The 12,821-nt window shown below is 40.9% G+C and overlaps 1 protein-coding gene across 1 annotated transcript in view; it reads left to right on the forward strand.

The window, feature by feature from the left end:
• Positions 1-3,825: 3,825 nt before the first annotated feature.
• The window catches only part of neto1l (neuropilin (NRP) and tolloid (TLL)-like 1, like), a 247,050-nt gene continuing 238,054 nt past the window's right edge, over positions 3,826-12,821 (forward strand). The window contains exons 1-4 of the mRNA XM_078217144.1: positions 3,826-3,859; positions 4,670-4,723; positions 7,971-8,099; positions 9,385-9,633. Of these exons, the coding sequence (XP_078073270.1) occupies positions 3,826-3,859; positions 4,670-4,723; positions 7,971-8,099; positions 9,385-9,633 (466 nt within the window). The remainder of the gene's footprint in view (positions 3,860-4,669; positions 4,724-7,970; positions 8,100-9,384; positions 9,634-12,821) is intronic.

Raw genomic sequence — 12,821 nt, forward strand, 5'->3', positions numbered from 1 at the left:
CATATAAAGACACAGACTTAATTTACATGAATAATGGTTGGAATGCGAATACTTACAACTAATCAAGTCTTTAAGAAACAAAACAATGTGAGTGGAGAGAGCATCAAGACAGGCTAAAAAGATGTGTATTGTCTCCATACAAGACAGCCAGTGAAACTCTGTGGGGGTTACAAATAGTGTGCCATGAACCCAATATCCCGGTTGAGGCCGTCCTCGTGTGTGCGGAACTTGGCCCAGTTCCGCACACACGAGGACGGCCTCAACCGGGATATTGGGTTCATGGCACACTATTTGTAACCCCCACAGAGTTTCACTGGCTGTCTTGTCTGGAGACAATACACATCTTTTTAGGCTGTCTTGATGCTCTCTCCACTCACATTGTTTTGTTTCTTAAAGACTTGATTAGTTGTAAGTATTCGCATTCCAACCATTATTCATGTAAATTAAGTCTGTGTCTTTATATGCTCTGTTTGTGAACAGAATTCCCACTCACCTGAAGAAGGGGCTTGCAGCTCCGAAAGCTTGTGTGGCTTTTGCTACCAAATAAACCTGTTGGACTTTAACCTGGTGTTGTTAAACTTCTTACTGTTTTTGGTGTAAAACAGCCATGACCATTTATGAATGTCTCTTTGGATGCTGGCAAGGCTACATTTACTGTCCATTTTTTTTTGCCCATATAAGGTGACTGTGAAACTGCAGGAAACTTGCAGTTCTTGTGGTGCTGGTGCTGCCATTATGGTGTTGGGTGAATGCAATGATGTCAGGATGGTGTATGACATGGGAAATTTTCAGATGTCTTGCCTTCATAACTGACATTACTGGTTTTGTCATTTTTTCAGGGGTGCGAGTTAGAGGCCCTACAATAGTTGTAGCTTGCAGATGGTGTAGAGACAGGCAACACATCATTCATCACCAATAGGTGCACCCATTAGTTTACTTGCTGTGGTGTTTTGTCAGAGTATTGGGAGACAATGAGGGATTGTGGGAAGATCAGGATTTTTGACTGACCTGCATTTTATTTTATCAAAATCTAGCAGCCACTGAAATAATTTCTCTGTGTCCTCCCAGAAATTAGGAAATTCATATCATTGTGAACTCAAGACTGGGGTTGCAAGTACAACCTGCCTGTGACTTAATGCTTTCATTCCTAACCACAGTGGCCCAGATTGCTGTGCCCACTGGGGTTTGATAACCCTGGGGCTTGGGGGTGCTTATAAAATGTGTACAATCCAGATGTGACCTGGAATGGCAGGATTTATTTCATCTAGTGTTCTAATAAAGTAGGAAGAAATGGCAATCTGGGCTGCACCATACAATCACAGTAACCCATGCCTTTTTAAAAAAAGAGGGAGATAGTGGTGAAAATGGTCGGGTTTTTTTTCCTGTTGATCTTCTTCCAGACATCTTTGTTTGGCACAGATTGTCCATGTTTCATTTTCTTTTAACTGCACATTAGTGCAATCTGTCACTTCGAAACATCTTGAAAATATCAGTCAGCGGAGGGAGGTGGGTGGCTGGGGGGAGAGGGAGGTGGCGGAGTGAGGTGTGATAATTGAAAGGTAAGGTTCCAGGGTGACTCCAGGGATCCTCCTTCCTCATTGCTGGTCCCTGGATCCCACTGAGCCTGAAGAGGGGTGGGCAACATCTGCTGAAGCTCCTGTAGAAAAGCCCGTAGAAGGAAGTCTATGTGCATATGCTGCATTAAAAATGATGGGGAGGGTGAGGAGGGGGGGGGGGGGGACTTTCCTTCATTTGAAGCAATAGTCAAGCAATGTAGGGTGATGAAAGCTGCTTAATCTCGGGGGGTGGGGGGGGGGGGGGGGAGTTGCGCTCCAGATCCATCAGGAGATCCAACCTCAAACCTCAGGAGAAGTTGCGAAGTCGCCTGCCTTTCTGCAGGAGCGTTACTCCCGTGTCTGGCTCTGGGGCTCACTCAGTGGTGTTGTGCATCAACACTTAACAACCGGCAGAGATCAGCTCCTCGGCACTCTCAACCACCGCCACCCCCGAGAAGGATGGTGGAGTTCCTTTCACTGCAGTGAGACGCTGAACTGAGCGCTCTGACCGACTGAAAGATGGAATTGTGTGGAGCCAGAGCCGGGAAGTAGTTCGAGACTAAACAGCAGCAAACCGTGTTCTCCCAACTCTGCACCATTAGACAGGACACACATATATGTGTGTGTGTGATGTAAATACATGTAATATACATGTATGTATATTTGTATATGTATGCATGTACATATAATATACGCACACAAGTAGATCAGGAGACAAGTTTAATCAATTTCTAAACCCAGTAATTACACTCTCCAATAGCACATTGCAATTCAGCCGGCAGAGAGGACTGCGGGCTGTTTTTTCTCTCTTCCTATAGCCAGATTCCTGAGTCAGAGTGAGAGAGGAAATATTGTCCATTGTGTGGGCGCGCATATATATCAAAGCTCAGAAGTTTTTTTCTCTCTCTGATTTGGAATAACTGCAGTCTCCTCGCCAGCGAGAAGGAATGGCCAGTGAGTGCGTGGCAGCGTTGATGTGACTGGATGGTTGGTGCTGATGGTGGAGGGGGGTTAGTATTCCCCCTTTCACACACACACACACACATCTGTGAAGATTTGAAGGCTTTGGGGGTGAGGGAGTTGGACAGGGGGAGGGAGGGAGTGTGAGTGAGAAATTCGCAGCTGGCAACTTGATGCTGGGTTGATACAAGGAAAACCCTGCTGTCTCCCCGGCAAGTCATTGCCCAACCTTTCCCTGCCTGGAGTGAACACTGCGCGTCTGAATCATAAATTTCAAAAGAAAAAAAAACATTTGCAGTTGCTGAGGTTCCCGCCATGTTCCCTGGCTGCAGATGCATAGTAATATTGACTGCAGCAACTTAACTGGTGCCTTGTCATTTCCCCTTCTTTCTGTCTGTGTTCTGAAATTCCACCTTTACCTCTGGACCTGGCTTGATCGATGCTTCATCTTCCCTCCCTGCTTCCCCTGTGCTTCAGAGCTGGGGTGATCTTTGTTCCCTGGGTCTGGCTGGAGTGGCCACATTTCTACCGAATGTCCACCTTTTAAGATTGGATTCTTGGCATGTGACCGCATTACTTCCCCACCAGGGAAAAAAAACAGGGGGGGATCAACTTTTGATTTCTCGTATACACCGGCTGACTGAGAGAGAGAGAGAGAGAGATATCGCTTCGTCTGGATTGTCACAGGCCAGCGAGAGAGAGAGAAGTCGAAATCTAATGCAAAACACGTCCAGCAAAAAAGAAAGCAGAAGAGGGGGAAAAAAAAACACAGGAGCTATCTGAGCACCAGCAAGAATCATTGCCGAGAGGGAAGAATCCAGTCCAAGTTGGAGCGAAATCTTTTGATACCCGGGATTGTTCTGCACGGATCTGATCGTGTTGTGTTTGTGTTTTTTTCACGGATTGTGTGTTAAATACGCTTTTGAGAAAGAGTAGTTCTGGCTGGGCGGCTCTTTCCCAGAAGATTGCAAAGGTGGAGCGGTCAGAGGGCTGATGACGGACCTATTAATCCCTTTGATGAATGAAAAGAAGGCAAGAATCGTGGCGACATTGGTGTGGAAATCATGGAGATATTCTGATCGAGCTGGGATTCTGTGCGAAACTGCTGGGGATTAGTTTTGGTTGAGTTTTTTTGAAGACACACATATGTCCATACATGTATAGTGTTGCAAACGGAGTTGGAATGTGGATGGTCTTGTGTTCCCAGCTTTGTTCCTGAATCCATCCATCCATCTTCCGTCATCCTGTCAGCCACGCATTGCTTAAATGGAATTAGTTTGGATTGGAGCCCCGTGCATAAGAATCAGACATGGTACATGGGCATCGGCTCAGATTGTTTCACGGTAAGTTCTGCCTCTGCATTTCCCGGAGACGCTGTTGTGACAGTCAATATCTGGATGGTTAAGCGACTGTAGACTTTGAACTATGTAGAAACGAAGGGACCCTCGTAGACGCTGTAGAAACCCCAACTGGACATTAGGTAATAGATGCAGCTAGCATCGAGGAAGGGCCACAGGATGGGGAGTGGAGAGACAGAGAGAGCAGGAGGGTTATTTCAGGCACTCTTCTGACCAGTGCTCACTCAGAAAACCAACTGTCTCCCAAAAGACTTGCAGTTTAGCCTTTTACTTCCCTCGGGACCTAGCCACCCATTTATTTACCAGATCAAATTGGATCTCAACTTCCTTTATTCCACCTGCTCTCAAACTCTCGAAGATCCCCCCCCCCCTCCCCTTCCACCCCCCATAGCTCCCCAGCAAAGCTATGAGTTAGAACTTTTGAAATGGATTATCATTATTAACTTCTGGTTATAGGCTGTGAGCAAACAAAAACTGATGTGGGGGGAGAAATGAACATGGTTTGTGCGTGTGTGTTTTTTAATGTAATTGTACTCTGGAGTCGTTTCTGACATAAACACATGAAATCTCCCATTTGCGTGAATAATAAATATAATTACAGTGTTAACACTGCAGGTGAGACATTTTTAAAACGCTCGCCGTAAAAGTGACATGAACTTCCACCTGCTGTATTAAAACTATTTGCTTGAACAGAGCTTCCAGTTAATGGCTGTAGATAACTATTTACCCATATTAATGCAGGCAACAAAAAAAAATCCCCGTGATAAATGTGTTTTTTTCCTCCTCCTTTTGCAGTTGTGTCAAATCTCATCCTTCTAGGATTGTGTGTGTCAACAAAAAAGACATCAGGTAATATTTATCACTCTGCCCTTTCTTTCTTAACCACGTATTCTCCCCGCTGTTTTAATTATCTGATTGTAATCACTGGCAGCAGATAATGTCACTTTTTTTAGAGTTTACTGCAGTGACCTGTCGAGCATTGAAATGACTCATATAGTTCGAAATGGCTACAACATTTTTCGAAATGCTTTGCCCAGCCACAGTTACTGCATGAAGCAGACACTGCAGTTCACTGTCTGCCAGAGTCGACCACAGAAATTATTCAGAGTGGGGAGTGCTGGGGGTGCGGGGGGTGGTGTGGAGAGAAGCATGTATTCTCTTGATAACATTTCTTGTGCCTGCACATGCCATCTTGAATATTAATTTTCCACTTGCTCATTGGTTGAACCTCCAATTGGTTATTTCTTACTCTTGATATTCCCCTAACTATTATCCCCAAATGTAACTATTTTCTCATCATAATCCGTGAACATGTTCTCCTCATCATGTTCCAGCAAAATCTTTGACCAAACTCGATACAGCAGTATGTATGTCTATATAATATTGCCACCCTAACACTTGTAGACTGGACAAAAGCTTTCAATATGAGTGGTGTAGAAGCTATTATGGGAGAATGTTTGTTTAGAAGGCTAAAGTAGGTGCTAAGTCAGTGCTGTGCTAATCAAACATATTGGTTTGAAAGCCTGAGTTTAGCACACGATTTTGATCCCAATTGTTTATTATAGTTTGCCTGGAGATGCTAAACCAGAAACTTGCATGTTTAGCTCTCAGGGGCTGAGCAGACCCTATTTTCAGGGAGCAGCACATGTGAGCTCCACTTCCACACTTAACTCTGAAAGTGTGGAGTGTATTGGCCCGTACACAGTAGCGTATTGGCTCTCAGGGACCAAGGAAGTGTTCTCAGACGAGGCACCGGAGGTCCTTTAGGGGGAAGTCCAAAGGAGAAGGTGTGCCCTGCAGCCTTGAAAGGGAATGACACCATCTTGCCCTCCTGTCCTTCCCTTCCTACTGCAACTAGTTACTGCTGTGTCTTGCTTCATGTCCTCCTGGGCAGCATGGTGGCACAGTGGTTAGCACTGCTGCCTCACAATGCCAGGGACCCGGGTTCGATTCCCAGCTTGGGTCACTGTCTGTGCGATGTCTGCACTTCCACCCTCTGTCTGCATGGGTTTCCTCTGGGTGCACCAGTTTCCTCCCACAGTCCAAAAGACATGCTGGTTAAATGCTTTGGCCATGCTAAAATTCTCCCTCAGTGTATCGGAACATGCATCGGAGTGTGGAGACTAGTAGATTCATTGCAGTGTTAATGTAAGCCTGCTTGTAACATTAATAAATAAATTTAAACTATCATTCCTCACCCAGCCCAAGTAGTATCCCAAGCAAGATGCCCATGACCAAGCATTCCCTTTCGCCTGGAAGCTCCTTTAGATTCTCCACTAAAGTAGTGCAGCGCAGCAATTACTAGGTGAAGTTCTTATGGAATTTCTGGGATATGGGTTGCTAGAGTGTTGGTGAAAGCTTGACAAGGTGCCCAAGAAAGACACCTGTTTTGTTTCAGAAGTCTTCTACAAAGCTCCAACAGCAACTGAAGGTAAAATAATGAATATTCTTTTAAGTAGCAAATGGAATCCACTCCAACACCATGCTTATTCCTAAACTGTTGGGACAAGTACTAACTACTAAAGTTCCATGTACACTCTTCAATGAAGCATTTTATGTTGTTAACAAGCCTTGGGGTGGCAATTTCTCGCACAGACTTCAACTCCTTTACAAAGATGACTTTTTATGTTAAACCAGGGCGAAACTAGCATTTCAAGCACAAGACCACCTCAGAGGTATCTGAATGAGCTGCCAAAAATTGTCCCCTGTGAACTTTGAAGTGAATTACTTATCACAAATCCTATAAATAAAATGGCACACCAATTACCTGTATAAATCTGTAATCTCGCTTACAGTAGGTTGATTCTGATATAACTGCGTGCCATAATTTGATATCGGGATGCTCCATCAGTTATCCACAGAGTCTGCCTAATATTGCTCCCTTATTCAATACCACAAAAACTTAATTATCTGATTTTAAAAAATAATTCACAGGATGTGGGCATCCGTGCCAAGGTCAGAATTTATTGCCCACCCCTAATTACTTTTGAGTAGGTGAGTCTGGAACTACACCATAGAATCCCTACAGTGCAGAAAGAGGCCATCTGGCCCATCAATTCTGCACTGATTCTCCGAAAGAACATCCCATCCAGGCCCTCCCCTCTGCCCTATCCCCATAACCCCCACATTTACTGTGGCTAATCCACCTAACCTACACATCTTTGGACACTAAGAGGCAATTTAGCAAAGCCATCCACTTAACCTATGCAGCTTTGGCCACTAAGGGGCAATTTAGCATGACCAATCCCCCTTACCTGCACATCTTTGGACCGCAGGGGGAAACCCATGCAGACAGGGGGAGAACATGCAAACGCCACACAGTTACCTAAGACTGGAATTGAACCCAGCACTGTGAGGCAACAGTGCTAACCATTGTGCCACCATGTCACTATCTTCTTGAATGGATTGCTAGGCATTTTTGAGGGCAGTTAAGGAGTTGTATATCAACCAGATCAGAGTAAGAATTGCAGATTTTCTTCCTTGTAGGACACTTGTGAACCAGATCGATTTTTATGACATTCCGGGAGTTTCATGTTCAGCATTAATGATTCTAGCTTTTAATTCCAGATTTGTTTTCGTTAATTTAAATTCCTCTGCTGCCATGATGGGATTTAAACTCATGTCTCTAGATCATTAATCCAGGTCTCTGAATTCCGAGTCTAGTAATATAACCACAGTGCTGCAGTACCCTCAACTAAGCTTAGATTTATTTAGTGTTTATTAGACATGGCTTGATGAAAAATTATAGTTGTGTTTGTTGACATAGCAATTGATTGCACTTCAAAAAGTAATTAATTGTACTTTGGAGCTTCCCTAGGACACAATAAGCTGTCATATAAATTTGTTCTTTATTTCTCCTATCTTGCCTCAGCCCTGCTTCATTTTTGGTGAGCCTGTGTTCTCCCCCACCCTTGACTCACCTGTGCACTTCAAACAAAACCCTAACCCTGCGCTGGTATACACCCTATACCTGGCTCTGATAGGTTTATGACTCAACCTCTTCTGCCAATGATCAAAGTATGCGAGATTCATTAGTGCTTTCGATAAATAAGTTTTACTGAGTACCGGTTTGACACTGACTCTGATCTGTTTACAGACAAATCAACCTCTTCAAAGTCAGTGCAATGTGGCTCTTGGATCAAGAATCCAGATGGTGGCTTCTTCACATCTCCCAATTATCCAAACAAGTACCCTCCTGACAGAGAGTGCATATACATCATTGAAGGTATGAATAATGGACATTTCACATAATACATGCTGCAGCTAAAGTAACATGAGAATGTATGGATTGTTACTGATAAAATTCTCACAAGAAATTTAATCAAAACCAAAAAAAGTAAAACAACCTTTTTTTGTCTTGAACAAATCCAGCTATTTCTACAGTGAGGGTAGCTTTAAATATTAGATTAAAACCAATCTGATTTTCTGACATAGAGTCAGTATACACTTTCACAACATTTACCAAGTATTTTACAACAAAGCAACGCATTTTAAACCATACTCATAATTAAAATACATTTTTACAACCTAAAAAAGGCTCTTTTCGTATTCCACAATATCTTTACTGAGGATTTCAGGAGTTGAGTGAAAGCAGCTCTTTTTTACAAGATTATTTTACACTGAAAGGAATTGAATATATGATGATTTATTTAAATTGATCGCATCCTCATCACAGGCTAATTAATGTGAGAATATTTCCCATATTTCATCCACGTCATGGGTTTATTATTGGCAATCGATCATCGGTTTGATGCAACATGAAATAAACATACAACTTATTTCAACTTGTAAAAGCAACAGATAGTAACAGTTTTTGTTATTTATAACTGGGCTTCCCAAACTTGGGCTCACAATACCAATGGGTTTGCAAGATGAGACTTTGGGGTCATGAGCTCTGAGGCTGCTGTGGAACTTGGACTGAAAGCTAACAGATATGAGGCGCTAGCATTTTTTTTACCCCAGTGGTAGGTACGGCCTAACCAACTGACTGACTCTTGCTCCAAAAAAATGATGAAAAGGTAGGTGATTCTGTTGGAAAAAAAACCTCAGCAGTTTAACATCCCCAGTCCCATATCTTTCTCTTCTCCCCCTGCTTCCACAGCTCTATCCATTCTCCACCTCAAACACTCCTCACTGCCTTCCTCTCCCTCCCCCCCACCACTCCCAATGCACCTCCACCACTACTCCCACAAGTCTCTCCCCCCTCCACAGTTCCAAGCCCCGCCCAGCTCTCATTTTGGGATCACATCAATTTTCAAACCTCAAAATGGGGTAAAGTGAGAACACGTTTAGGAAGTGCTGATTTATATTACGCTAATATTGGTGCTATTTGAAATATTTACATTACATGTTATCAAGGTACAGATGCTATTATTTGCACTGAGTTGGTCTGGATGTCATGTCTTGTGTCATCCAAACACACCCTCCTTCTTCAGTACACTACACACTTGCAACATAATATGAATATTTCTTTGTTGTCTTTGAACTAATTGTTTGATGTTACCATTCAGCTGCTCCAAGACAAAGCATTGAACTTTACTTTGATGAAAAATACTCCGTTGAACCTTCTTGGGAATGTAAATTTGACCACATCGAGGTGCGGGATGGACCTTTTGGGTTTTCTACCGAGATTGGACGTTACTGTGGTCAAAATATTCCACCTTTTATAACATCATCGGGCAGATATTTATGGATTAAATTTGTTGCTGATGGTGAGCTCGAATCTATTGGATTTCTGGCAAGATACAACTTTATACCAGGTAATTCTCAATTTATTTTCTCATCAGAATAATAGGTATTTCTGTCTTCTGCATTTTCTTATTAATGGTGTATGCATGCATAAAATGTTTGGCACATCAATTACCCTTTTAACGTTATGATGGAAAATTGACCCAATGCACTATTTATGAATAAATGTTAGTTACAAAACAATGTTCACATTCTTTTTCATCATTGAAAGATTCTGTTTTATTGCTTGCTGGTACAGAATAGGCACACTGAATGTAATGCTGACTCATAATGTACTTGATAGGGAATTTTGCTGTTGGTATAGAAGAGTTACATCAGTACCTGTTAAAAATATATTAAGACTGGATATGATTGCATGCGGAATTTAACTGTGGATGAAAATAGGGGGAGATTAATAATCTGACAGGGCATTTCCTTTTTTTTTGTATTTATTTGTGTTTTAATATTATTGATTAATTAAATTGATAATGTCGATCTCCAGCAAGCCAAGAGTTCTTTTTTCAATACATTATTTGACACTTGTGCTTTTACTTTCAATTAAATCTTTAGCTTTATGAGAAAAAAACAGCCTGGTATGAAACGTATTATTCAGCAGTAATTCTCTTATTGCTGGTGTAGGAATGTGGATTAGCATCAGCAGTTTCCACTGGTGTCTCATTGTATTAGATAGTAGATCATTGTTCCATAAAAATAAACAAGAAGTTTCACTCTGTTACTTTCAGGTGAGCTTGAGTCTCACTGAGAAGAGGTTGCATTACCAATGATACCTCTTTCAGACTGACTCTCTGAAAAGCTGTGTATCAAGTTGCATTATGCTGCATTTTAAGAATTAACTTAGGGCAGGTTCTAATTAATGTTTTAACTAAAAGAAACAAATTAATTTACATGTTACAATATTTAAATAAGATTGAATTAGTACCACACAATAAGCTGACAAACCTTTATAAGTAATTTCCCTCTAGGTACGAAAAGTCTCCAGTCTAATCAGTTGCTGTTGAGTTGCTCGGTTCTATTCATGGAAGTCATTTCTCAAAGAGGGGATAAAGGGAAAGTCAAGGAAACTGGATGTTTCTTGTGATTGAAGTACCGCGTGGATGCAATTAAAAAGGTCACAATTTTTATTAAAATTGTTCAGGAATAATATTTTGAGGTGGGCAGAAAAAACAAGGATTATTTTCATCGCAGAACGATGTCCAGCTGACTTAACTATTGATGTGCTTTGATGATTTAGATAATCACATCAAATCCTTGCAAACAAATACATTATGAACCAATACCTTTCCAAGTAGACTAGTAAATCACCAGCGACACTTCTTATAATCATGTATTTTTTAATATAAAATGGCAACAAATTTGGAAGAAATGTTTCAGAAAGTCATTCCATAGAGCCACCTAGTGACCACAACATAAACTATGGCATGACAGTTGACATAGGAGAATTGCATGGGAAGTGTTCTAAATTGCAATGATAAATGTTGACACAAAAACATGATCTAAAATTGTGGCACAGGAAGTGGGGCTTGTGAACAGGAAGTGTGAACTCTAAGCAAGATTTTTATAATATATACATTGCATTTTAGTGTATAAAAGATTTGTGACAACATCTGGTGCATAAAATAAAACAAAATGTGGATTGGCACCAAATTGATGCTGTATGGCGCTTCTGTGGATGAACATGTTGGCTATGCATATTCATTACTGAATTTATTTACTGTTACACTATAACTTGGAAAATATGTTTATAATAATGTAATATTTTCACATGGGAATGCTCTGTCATTTATTTAAACAAAGATATTACTTTTTTGATTTTAACACCTTGAAGTAGATTTTGACTCTGCCATAATGTAAAGGCAGTGAAAGGAAATTTGCAGCCCATTTTACAACATTCAATTTTTATTTTAGTTTTATATTGAAAGTTAATTTAGCGTTAATATACCAAATGAAAACACTTAGACCTTAATTCTAGCAGGTGCTATCTTTTCATGGTTTATTTAATCAAAATAAAAGTCAAAAGTGGTACATTTTACGCTCATTTGGACTGACCCTAGTGGGAATGAGCTTTGCTTAATTTTTCTATTTTCTTTCCCCTGTCATTTTGAATTATGCATTCTTCAAATTCCTAATGCTTCCTCCCATCAAATGCATCATTTCTCAATTCGCCAGACAAGCAGAATTTCTGTTCTTGGCGACTGCCAATGTTATTTTATAGCAAGCTGTTAAGAGGGCACAGGAGCAATTCATGTTGACCAGGTCTTTATTTTATGATCCCTCATTTCTGTTTGGAACATTGCTAGTTGACCTGAATGGGATAAGCACCTCACTGTGTGAGGAAATCCAAAAAGGAATTCATGGCTCTTACCTTTCCATGGCACAGAACAAGAGTGCATTATGTACTGCATCAGTGGACTATGACTTAACTTCAGAAATGTCCGCAATTGTTTTTATTTTGGTGAGATGCTTCCAATACTTCACCAAATTACAGTCATGCAAATGAACTATTTATGTCCATTATCAGATTTTGTTAGAGCCACCACGGCTCGCAGTCAGATATATTTGGAATTTGTAGTTCAAAATATACATCATTATTCAGACATATCAATTTGTTTCTTCCTTCAAGGTTCAGCAGTCAATTGATATCATTTTCCACTTCCTTTCATATTATTATTAAATGTTCTGTACACTGAAATGTTTGTACAGTAACTGAATAGTATGATTTGAAACCTCTTAACTTTTGATGGTTTACACATATGTGTTGATGTTCATCACAGTCATTTGATAAGAATCTTGTTAAATTCATCATCTTCAAATATTTGACATGAATTCCTCATTGAAGATAATGGGGATTTTCCAGCTGCATGTGCCCAGCCAAGGCCAACAGACCTATATATGGTCCACCAAATATTTTATCCCGCCTGCTACAATTCCCACGTCAGGTTGGATGGGAAAATTCCACCCAAAGGTAGAAATGACCTTGTTGGATTTTACTTACCAACTTTCGCCCCATTTCTTTGAAAGCACCTAATAATACTAGGTTATGACTCAACAGATATCAAAGCTTCACCAAGTTGGCCATTTTTCACTGGTAAGTGAGTGTCAGTAAGCATTTTTCACCATGAAGAAAGAAAATGGGGATTATCATAGCCAAGCCTGATTCTTACTTCATCTGACGTGCATGTGTACTTACAATAGGATTCAT

The sequence above is a fragment of the Mustelus asterias genome, chromosome 7 (assembly GCF_964213995.1).
Source record: "Mustelus asterias chromosome 7, sMusAst1.hap1.1, whole genome shotgun sequence".
Taxonomy (NCBI): domain Eukaryota; kingdom Metazoa; phylum Chordata; class Chondrichthyes; order Carcharhiniformes; family Triakidae; genus Mustelus; species Mustelus asterias.